Genomic DNA, 11,412 nt, shown 5'->3' with positions numbered 1-11,412 from the left:
TCTCTTTAGATACTTAAGTGACAATTGAATTTATTTTTATAATTGTTTTAATAGCTTTTGTATAATCTTCATTGCTATTATGAGATATAAAATGTATTTATCAAATCTGTAATCATTTATGCCAAAAAATCTGAATTACTGTAATATTTTGTATATTGTTAAAACTAAAAAAAAACATTCTCAAAGCATCACAGCGTGACTGTAGTTCCACCATTATGACTATAAATATGACTAAATTGTACTATTTCAACTACAGAAAAAAAAAAAACTTAAATGTAAATTGTACGTAAGTTGGATGATCTGTTCGATGGGAGGAAACTGATTTTCATGTTCTAGCTCTTCAGGTAACTAGCTGGCCTAGTACATTCATACACCTCACTGTGGCTTTTATGAAAACTAAGGAAATTACTAAGGCTGTACTTTGAATAAAAGATTTGAGTCTGGGTTGGAGAGACGACTCAGTGGTTAAGAGCACTGGCTGCTTTTGCACAGGACTCGGGTTTGAGTCCCAGCACCCACATGGTGGCTAAAAATCATCATAACTCCAGTTCCTGAGGAGTCTGACACCTTCTTTTGACCTCCACATACATATATGCAGATAATACACTCATTCACATAAAATAAAAATAATAAAATATTTTTAAAAATTGGAGTCACTGCATCAAACAATTTAAGCTAAATTAAATCTTATCTATCCATAACCTTCAAATCTCAATTTACAAACTCAGATTCCATAAATACACAAATTTGCCAAATTTCTACTCTAGCAAAAAACCTCAAACTCAGTGAAAGTGTATAATAAAGCCAGAAAAGGAGAATTCAATATTAATATGGTAGGATACAAAATATATAATTCTCATAAAATTATAAAAACAATCACGAGACAGGAACCTAAAATATTAACCACCATGCTTTAGAATGAGGAGGGTCAGGGCTGTTCAGGATAGTTTTAATGTATTTTCTGATTTTCTATATTTTTTTCCTTTTTAAAATATTTTATTTATCATTTTAATTTTATGTGTGCAAGTGCATTGCCTTCAGGTATGTAAGTGCACCCATGTCATGCAATGCCTCAGAGGTCAGAAGAGAGTGTCAGATTCTCCTTGGACTGGAGTTAAGAAAGGTTCTTAGCCACCATATGGGTACTGGGGATCGAACCCAGGTCTTCTGCAAGAACAGCTAGTGCTCTTAACTGCTGAGCCATATCTCTAGCCCTAGAATCTTTTTTCTTTAAAAAGAAAAATAAAAACATATATAATGATTATAAAAAAGAACTGAAATAAACATTAGAAAACATAAAAAAAAATCTTTTAAGTTTTTATTTACTTGGATTCAGCTGTGAGCTGGGGACTTAGGAATAAGCCTTGTATATGAAAAATTAAATGTTAGAACAAAATTTTAAAGTCTACTGTCTCACCCTGGGAGAGTAAAAGGAGAAGATCCCGCACATGCTGTGGTTAAGAATGTTGGCTGAAACATTAGCTGGTAAAGTAACGCATCCTTCCCTTTCAAATGTGAAGAACAAGCAAGTAGCCATTTCAGTTCTCAGAATCTGGCCTACAAAATTTCTGGCCAATAGCTCATGTTGAAGACACTAGTCACAAAGTACCTTAAAACAGTAACATTTTTGAAATGTAAAAAAGGCACAGGATCATGACTAGAGGAGTGATTACATGCAGCATAGTGTGAATGTCCTTATATACTGATGCCTACAAAAATTGAAATGTTGTTTCCAGAAATTGTTCAGATTTCCATTCAGCATTCCAGAGTGAGGGTAACAGACTCAGTGTTATTATGTAACTATGTGCAAAATGTGTCTTAGTCTAGGGACTGCCCCTAAAGCAATCCCCAAAGGAGACTTAGTACATTTATGATGTGATGTTGAATCTCCCGTGGTTTGACTGCAATTCAAGTTCATAAGGTCAATGTTTAAGTAAGAATGCCAAGTTATAAATTCTCCATGAGAAATTATCTATCATAGAACGTGGAATATTTCACATGTAGTTCTGGGATGTTAATTTTTTATTTAAATTCGTTTTTATGTGTATGAGTGCTTTTGCCTGTACGTATGTAAGTGCACCACATGTGTGCAATACTCACAGAAGCCAGAAGAGGGCATCAGATTCCTTGGAACTAGAGTTATGGATATTTGTTAGGCATCACATGGTAACAAGCAAATAGAATCAAACATTGATCCTTTGTAAGAACAGTCAATGTTCTTAATCATTGAGCCATCTCTCTAGCCCCCTGGGATGCCAATTTATGATTAGATATTTGTATGTTTATGGTTAATATTTCAATTGTTACAGGAACCAGAGCATGTGTATATATGTAATGGGTCTATTATTTTTCCCTCCACTGAAATCAAACTTACAATGGGAGGTAAATCTTAATGAAAAGAATGTTTGAGGTCATGAATTCTGAATAAGGACAGTTTATTAGACAAGGAGATGTGTATTTATATTGGCCTAGTATGGTCTGATCCCTTCATCTCAGTTAAGATGCTAAGACTCCATCTCTACAGTGAAGAACCATCCAAACACCTGAGGCAATATTAAGGGTGGCTACTACCAATATTTGCTCCTTGAGTTTCTTTTCTTTAGACCTACAAATGCAGTTGGAGTCCCAAATGCCTAGGATCATAGGTAACTCTGCTGTGAATCTTAGCTTCAGACTATATAACACCCAGAAAACAAATGTTATCACTTAGACATTCTATAATTTTAAAAAAGGACCTTAAAAGTCAAAATAAACAAATAGCCTAAAATGGTATTTGCACTGTAATGAATTACATAAGTACATAATGTATATGGAAACATTCATAACAACCAGCAATTTATAAAATAAAATTGTTGCAAACATATGCAAGACTAAAGAAACTATTTTGCTTCTTTAAACAAGACCATAACAAGTAAATAAAAAATTAATTTAATGAAATTTAACAGAAAAATACCATTCTAGATTGATCCTATTTAGACAAATAATTGGCAAAATATTGCAAAGGTATTTCAGTCTTTCCACTGATGGCTAGTGTTATATGGGCATGACTATAAAATATAGTGTATTAATACAATTCACTTAAAATGATCTCAATATATGCAACAGGCTAGTGGGTAGAAGCATGGGGGGAACATTTACAGTTAGAAGGTAAGTTCAAATCAAGAGCAAACAGATCTAATGGTTTGTTCAAGTAGAAACGTCTAAGTGTGTTGATTCATGAATGGTATACACAGAAATCAGCACTGGTAATAGATAGCTAGCAAGTGCTGTTCACATCAAACAGTGATTACGATAAACCCCTAATTATGTGCTCTGGAGAAAGCCTGTGCCTTTCCCACTATAATTTCTAGTTCTTAAACCAGAACTCTGTGACTTCAATTCAAATCTCAATGGCTTCTTAGCTGTTAAATGTAGGCTTATCCGTGAATAACCACTGGTGCAATCCGCTGTATCCTGCTGTACACAAGCAGAGCTTGACAAGAATAATGAGTTTTCTCTTTGAATTCAACGTGTAATGATAGTTTGCAAAAGAGAAGGAAAAAATGACTGGCAGTTTGCTATAAAAATACTTAAGAGGATATCCTTGACTGAGCCAAAGAGTTTAACATAAATTTAAACAATATTTTTGCCCTAAGGAAACAATCATTAATCCTATCCTAATTGTAGCACAATTCACCCTTTAGCTAAATACCTGGGCAGCTGTTTTGTGTCAGAGTTGGGACCAGCTGAGAGAGACAAGGGAGAACCGCAGGGGCCGGAAGGGCTGGTAAAGAAGTATTCAGATTCGAGTCCTGCACAGTGGACAAGAGTATGCATAATTCAGTCATACTAATTAAATCAACACTGTGAGGCTTTGTTCCTAGTATCTGTGGACATCTTTTCTAGGACCTAAGTTGTCCCGTGGATCTTCTAGATCATGCCTATGCTTTGTACGGCCTCTCTTTTCCCAGTTTAGTTTAGGATTTGAAATGGTAATTTACACATAGCTCAGCCACTTGAACTCCAATATCACTAGTAAACTGAGCTGTCAACAAAAGAAAGCTACTTGGTCTATAGAAACCACTGTGGCCACAGTTTTAGAATGGAAGAATTAGAGCGCTTCATTCTTGCTCACCTTTCAGAATGGAAGAAAGATCATAGGTAAGGAAAAAAAAAAAAAAAAAAACACATTGGTATCAATTTTCTCCGAACTAATGAAATTCTAGAAAAGTATGCAAGATGAGGGCAGGCTTTTCTATCAACCAAGGGGCTCACGTACCACTTTTAGTGAAAAAGAATGAAAGGTTGGACAACTGGGAAGATGGATAGTGATTATTTTCCTTGTCACTGGCAGGTTTGCTGGGGCTGCCTAGGCCAGGAATCAGGGAGGTGACAGCTCCTCACTTGGTTGACTTTCCATCTACCTGCATGTTTGCCTAAAGCTATAGAGATCTTGTGAACAGGAAAAGTAGAAGTCCTCTTCCTGACAAAGCTCGTCCTTCTTGTACCAGATTTGTGAAGTTATCTAACAATTATTTATTTTTCTCACTGTATTATTTCAGATATCTAGGCTTGGAAGTTGTCGCTCTCTTCATAAGGGACAGTAATTATTATCCTATACGGTATAAACTATTTTCAAGAAGGTAATTCAAATGAAATTGTAAATTTAAAGAAGTTGGATTTACAAGTAAAAATATTCTTCAAATTTAAAATGATAATATTCTTTTTATTAGGAATATTGGTAATGTTCTATTCATTGCCCATGAGTGTGTGTGTTTGTGTGTGTGTGTGTGTGTGTGTGTGTGTGTGTGTGTGTGTGTAAATGCATATGGAGCAACTATTATGCTCAAAATACTGGGAACTGTGGATATAAAGCTAAATTAAACATTCTTTGTCTTAGATGAGTTTTCCTTATAAACTGCTTTGGAAATAATAAAATTTCAATTACACTCAGTATGACTTTAACTTTATCTCTGACCAAGAAAATTAGTACTTAAATTGCCATCAAACTTCTCCATTACATTTGTATTTATTTAGTAGGTAAACTAATGTCATAGGTAGTCAAAACCAGTACCTGAGACTTGTGACCCTCTACTTCAGTTAGAAAGAAATATGGCTCTCTAAATTTTGGGTTTTTTTTTTTTTTTTTTTTTTTGTATTTTGAGACAGTGTCTCTCTGTAGACACAGATGGCCTGGAACTCGCTTTATAGACCAGGTTGGCCTCGATCTCACAGAGATTTGCCTGCCTCTGCTTCTTGAGTGCTGGGATTAAAGACATGTACCACTATACCTGGCTTTCCCTAAATATGTTTGACATTCTGCTGTGGAGTAGCCCAGGAATTTCAATGCATGTTCTTTCGTCACCATAAGAAGGCAGACCAAACTGTCTGTTATAATAGTCATGCCATTTCTCTATTATATAGAAAATAGATTTTATAAAGTCTCTGAAATATTTTGTAGTTGCTATGAAAAATGGGGAAATTTAATTATTAAGTCCCATGTAGCTTAGTTTGAACTGAATATAAATGCTAGTATTTCAAACAGGGAAAATCTGAAATACACTTTAGATAAAATGAGAGATAGTATATATGCTCATTCAGTTTTCAGAAGGCAGCTATATACCAAATCAATGCAGTGTGCAATTGTAGAACTTAATTAAAATATTATCTATGAAATATTAACAGCTGCAGCTATTAAAATTACATTAAACTCCTCTAAGCTAGGCCCCATAATATGAGCTCCATTTTCAATTATTTGGAGAGCACAACTTGGCTTTGGTTTTCATATTGTTTGTTCCAACTCACTGATATGAGAGTTTAATCATATAAAAGCACTTTACCATCAAACACCACCAAGCAGAGTAACTTTCACCCTTCCATTGGATTCTAACAAAAGCCCATGCTTTATTTTCTGTCTTAGTTGGTAAATAAAACTTTTTTAGAGAACGTTTCTAGTCATTCAATGTGGAACTTATCCATGTAAATTACAGTAGATTTTATCTGCTTTTGACATTTGCAAACTAGGATTTTAATATAACAGTCAATAAACGATAAGCAGCTTGTGTAAAATAAAGAGGTAGATTTTATTTGCTCTTAGTTAAGGTATTTACTTAATAATTAATAATATTGCATTAGCACTTTCTCTTTATAATGCGCTCCATTGAAAAGCTCAAGTCAGTTTTTTTTCCCCTTAGGTCTATGCATGTATGTTCAAATGTGATATGTGTGTATACATATATACATATAAATAACACATACATATATACACATAGACATAGTTCATATAGATGAAATACTGAAAATAAATATCTAAAACTATAAATTTCTTTTACTAAGATAATAGAGTAATAGATGGCTTTCTTTTTATATTCTTTTTCATTTACAAATAATTTGATATTCATTATGTATTTTCATATCGTTAGCTAATATCTCATTTATATGTAAATGAAGTGTAACTGAACTGAAGTTTGGTATGTTTAACTATTCTGAACTACCAAAAGATACCAGGATAATCTGATTTATTTTATACTTTCATAAAATAGGAATTTAAAATTCCTCCTCTTAAAAATCATTTCTGAAATTTCATTCTCAATATACCCTAATTCCAACGATACTATCCACAGTTCAATATTTCAAAGCATTAGATTATGCCATGCCACCCACCCTCATTTTAATTCTGTTAGAAAGTTCATAAGTAGAAAATTAGGTTCTATGTCTTCTAGAGACAGACTGGAGGGACGAGGTATGGAGAGAGGGAGACAGTCTATTATTGTTTTTCTGCATTCTCATCTGTCAACTTGTCTAAGCTTACATCAGAAAAATGAAGAGGAATGCATTTCCCTGAAGATTTCTTTAGGGGGATGCGAACATTTAGGGAGATCAAATTTCCAGAAACAGAGAAATCATACAGATTTCCTGAGACAAATGAGAGTTGGAGAAATGTGTTCTGAGCTTCCTCTTATTCTATATTTTCACTCAAGCTCCCTCTCAGTTTTCATACTTTCCGTTCCTTTCTTTTATTGCATGAAAAGGTATCTACGGAAATGTAAATGTAACATTCTTGATTTATAAACAAGGTGGAAAGACAGAGAATAGGATAACAGAAAAAGATTTCCCTGCAGAAGCAGCAAATGACAGTGCTGTGCATTAGGGAGGGTAAGGAACAGAGCTCACACCAGGATTTCAGCACGTGCCTCTACAGGAGGATTGTACCCAGTGACAAGATTTCAAAGAAGCTCCAGGTGCCTAGAGATTCACAGTTCTTAAATTCGATGACTCACTGCTCATCTGCAAAGTTCATTAAGAATCCCGAATTTTTAGCCCTATCATGCCAATTCTCCTTCATTATGGGGTTTCCTAGTTGTTTTATAGATGAAGAAAACTAAGGCCTATAAAAATATCTTGGTCAATCTTATAGTATTATTTAGTAGAAAAATCCAGAGTATAGTGTAGCTAGGCCTAAGTCAGATGTTTTCTATTGTAGTGTATAAATGAGGACTGTGTGAAAAGACTAAAGGAGATACTATGTAGTTGTAAATTAAAACAGATGACCATGATTTAGGGTGATAAAAATGCTCTGACCACAGCAATTTAGGCGAGAAAGGGTTTACTTTAGATCTCAATTCCAGATTACAGTCTACTGTTGCTGGTCAGTCAAAGAGGCAGAATTTGAATCAGCTAGTCCCATTCTCAGTGAAGAACAGAGAGTGAACGCATGCACACGAGTGCTCAGCTCACTTTCTCCACTCTTAAAAAGTCCAGGCAGCAAGCCTAGGGAATGACGCCACCCACAGCTGCTGGGTCCTCCCACCACTATCAAGGTAATCAAGATGACTCCACATAGACATGCCCCTACAGGTCAACCTGACGAAAACAGTCCCTTCCGGTAAGTCTAGATTGTGTGAAGTTGAGAATTAAACTAATCATCACACCTTCTTTCCCTCTTTATGTCCTTTCTTCTTTCCACCTATTATAATTTCCATAAATGTCAGTTCTCTGCCTGGAAGATTTTTTTTTTCCTTTGTGCATTTTAGAGTAAAGTTAATACTAGCCAAACTCTAATCCCAATAAGCAACTTCCAAATGGCTGTGGAAATGTTATTTATGATAAATTCTCCCTGCCACCCTCTCTCCTCCTCCTTAGAGGAATGAAGTACAGGAAAAGGATGCTGGAAGAGTAACACCTGCTGGTAGAATTCCAAATATCTTAAGGAAAAGCTGGATGAGAAAGAATGTTGAATGCTACTGTATTGATTAAAGTGTTTTTAGTTCCATAGATCTGACCCAACACCAGATAAAATAATTTCATTTCATGGATCGATTTAATTTTTTGATGTTATATTTGAGAGGCTCAGGTATGTTAAACACCTAATGACATAAACAAATTGTGATTATAAGAACTTTAAATTCTGTTGTCAGCAAATTCAAGATAAAATTTCTCGCAAGATCTGGCACTTGTTTAACGAAGAAATGTTTGCTAGAGAAGCTTTTCTAGAGGCCATGTAAATGTTTGGGTTTTGATACTCAAGCACAATCATCAATTAGATTATTCTGATTTTTACATGAGATGAAACACAAACAGTAATGATTTCCTTGCAATGCAGGGAATCTTTGATAGATCTTAGTTTTCACTCTACAGAAAGATAAGGTGTGGGCAGGGGTTCTAACGGCATTGTGAAAATTTAAATTACCTGACCGTCCATCTCTCTGGAAATCCACATGATACCATTCTCCATCATTGACTTTCTTCTGCAGTGCTTTTATTTTTATGGTACCCGACCCCATGTCCAAGAGGAGGTACAGGTGGCCGTCCAGCATTTCAATAGCAAAGAAGTCAACCTTAATCATCTGTGGGTGCTTGGCATCTTTTTGATGCCTTGGCTTGCCATGGCTGAATAAGATGAGGCCATTTGGCTCTGTTGTACGGAAATCAAACGAGATGGAGCCTGTTTTCTTTGCATTCCATTTGGGTAAAGAGATGAAAGACTCTGGGGTTTCAAAAGTGATTGGGTCTAAAGTTGCAACGTTTTCACATTTAAATGCCACCACTCCATGGATCTTCATCTTGGCATCTCCTTGCTTGGCAAGTCGAGAGAGTTCCAATCTTACATCATTATTTTTATATACAACCTGTGGGCAGAGAAAAGCAATGAGAAACTAGACTTCGTATTTAAATATATGGAACTTGTCAGTGGTTCATGGAACTATCAAGTAGGTCATGAGAAAGCACAAATTATTGACTGATTTTGTTGTGAAACTATTTTTTTTCCAAACAAATAAAATTCTTCTATTAATTCATTGAAGGTGACCATTCAATTTTTTTACATGTACTGAACTCAAATGATAAAGTAATCTGTATAGTGATTTCATTATCATTTCTATATTAGCATGTGAAGACCTGAATTTATAGAAGTTATTTCATTAGTTATTATGCTTTTTAAGTGAAATGTAAGTATTGAGGTTGTTCCATTTTTCCAAAACTGAAGTTATTAAAAATCGGGCATGTTTTTATAGTCAGGTCTCTTAATGTATCTCTTCTATAGTAGATGGACAGGTAAAGATAGACAGATAGATGATGATAGATAGATAGAAAGATAGATAGATAGATGATAGATTAGATAGTTGATGTAGAGATATGTATATATTTATTTCTGTGAATCTTTACAAAATAATTATGACAAGTTGATGTGGAAATTTTTCCAAATATCTTCACTAAAACTGAGATTCCAAAGCCCTGTTTTGGTCTGCCCTGAGTAAATAGCTGAATGCTGTTGGGAAACATGAAACTACCAGATGTGAAGCACTGTGTTCACTAATCCATTCAGCATGCATTCCTGATGTATAACTATTTCTAATTTATACAAATGTCAGATAAATGTTGTCCTAAGCTCTCATTTTAAAATCATTCCTACTAAAAAGGTAAGGAGTTCTGGTAGCTTGCGGATAGTCCCAGGGCCCTTTGAACAACAAATGAAAATAAACTCAGTGGCAGAACTCATAATAACATACATCTGCTATTATACCACATTTATTAGATAATTAAGTATAAAGAGAAAATTGTATCTTTTCTCTAAAAATTGCACATGATAGTTATTTCTAAAATACATAGCGTATACTGACTTGAGCGTAAATTAGTTATCTATATCAAGATAAATATAAATCCATCTAAGGGACTGAAAATTTCATAGCTAATAATTTTGCCAAATTTTAAATTCATTCATCCACACACAAAATGTGTACATATTAGGAAAAGTTAAACAGCATGTATCTGCTTGTATCTGATCATTCAGGGTTATGGTGTCAAGGAAGCCAGTGCAGTAGGAATTTCTTACAAAGTCATGACTAATCGAACCAAGACATGATTTGTTAGCTCAAGTCAATGAGCTTCCTGAGATGATTTCTTAGTGAATTCTTTCTCAATCACTCTCAGTGATTTAGAGTACAAGGTTTTGTATCGAATCAGAGCTCAGATTTAGATGCAAACAGCACAAAAAAAGTGTGATCTTGCCAAGTCTAGTTTTGCTCCCTTAAAAAGGTAACACTTCACAGGATGAAAGTAATAATTAAATTAAAAAATGCATGGAAATGAGAAAATCTATATAAAGACTTAGATAACATCAGTTACATCTACCTAGACGAGAATATATTAAGATCTCTTTTTATCATATGAGAGTTACCTCTGTATTTTTTTTCACTAGGAAACATGTTAAGAAATGAAACCCACACATATAATCAGTTTTTATATTTGATTTTCACCCAATAAATAAGTCACATCTCTTTAGTGCTGAGCCTGCGGCTTGTTTCCTTCATCTCCAAGCAGAATTACTATAAAATGTATGATATACTTTATTCTATGAATAAATGTGTGCAATGACTTAACAAGCATCTATTGACAACAGAAGAGAAAATGAATTTCAACAATAACAAAATGAATTACACTAATTCTTAAGAATACTGTCTTGAAAAGAAGAAGGGCTATTAAGCCCGGGGAAAGTTGATTTAGGATTGTCTTGCTTTGGAGATCTTTAGCAGTGGAAAAAATGCTTTTCATGGGTGATTTTCAGTTTTCAGTAAGACCTTTCATCATGACTTTCTTGCTGCTCAGTCTGTTAATTTTTCATTTCTCATGGCTTATATATTAATATCTGCAGACAGTTTGGACATTCATTGGGATTAAACATTCTCTAATGTGCATAATAAAGATTATCATGATTACTTCTTTTGACCCACATTTTGTAATTACTCTATTTTTCCAAAGTTAGACTTACTCTTAAAATTACCTGAATCTAGTTCAATTAGAATAACAAGTGACTGTTAAGTATTCAAAATCATCTTGAAATTCATGTGTAAGCTGTTTTGTCTTTTTTGAAATAACATGATGCTCAATGACAGGGTTACTGACAATTGTTCATATGATCTTTCTTATGTAGGAAGT

At 34.3% G+C, this 11,412-nt stretch overlaps 1 protein-coding gene across 24 annotated transcripts in view; it reads right to left on the bottom strand.

Moving 5' to 3' along the window:
* Nrxn1 (neurexin 1) overlaps positions 1-11,412 on the bottom strand; it is a 1,171,927-nt gene that overhangs the window by 658,429 nt on the left and 502,086 nt on the right. For all 24 annotated transcript variants that reach the window (XM_029558644.1, XM_029558639.1, XM_029558643.1 and 21 more), the window contains one exon: positions 8,669-9,107. In XM_029558644.1, coding sequence (XP_029414504.1) covers positions 8,669-9,107 — 439 coding nt within the window. The remainder of the gene's footprint in view (positions 1-8,668; positions 9,108-11,412) is intronic.

Source organism: Nannospalax galili, unplaced genomic scaffold, assembly GCF_000622305.1.
Source record: "Nannospalax galili isolate Female #2095 unplaced genomic scaffold, S.galili_v1.0 scaffold286, whole genome shotgun sequence".
NCBI classification, from domain to species: Eukaryota; Metazoa; Chordata; class Mammalia; order Rodentia; family Spalacidae; genus Nannospalax; species Nannospalax galili.
This window is presented reverse-complemented; position numbering and strand designations above follow the sequence as displayed.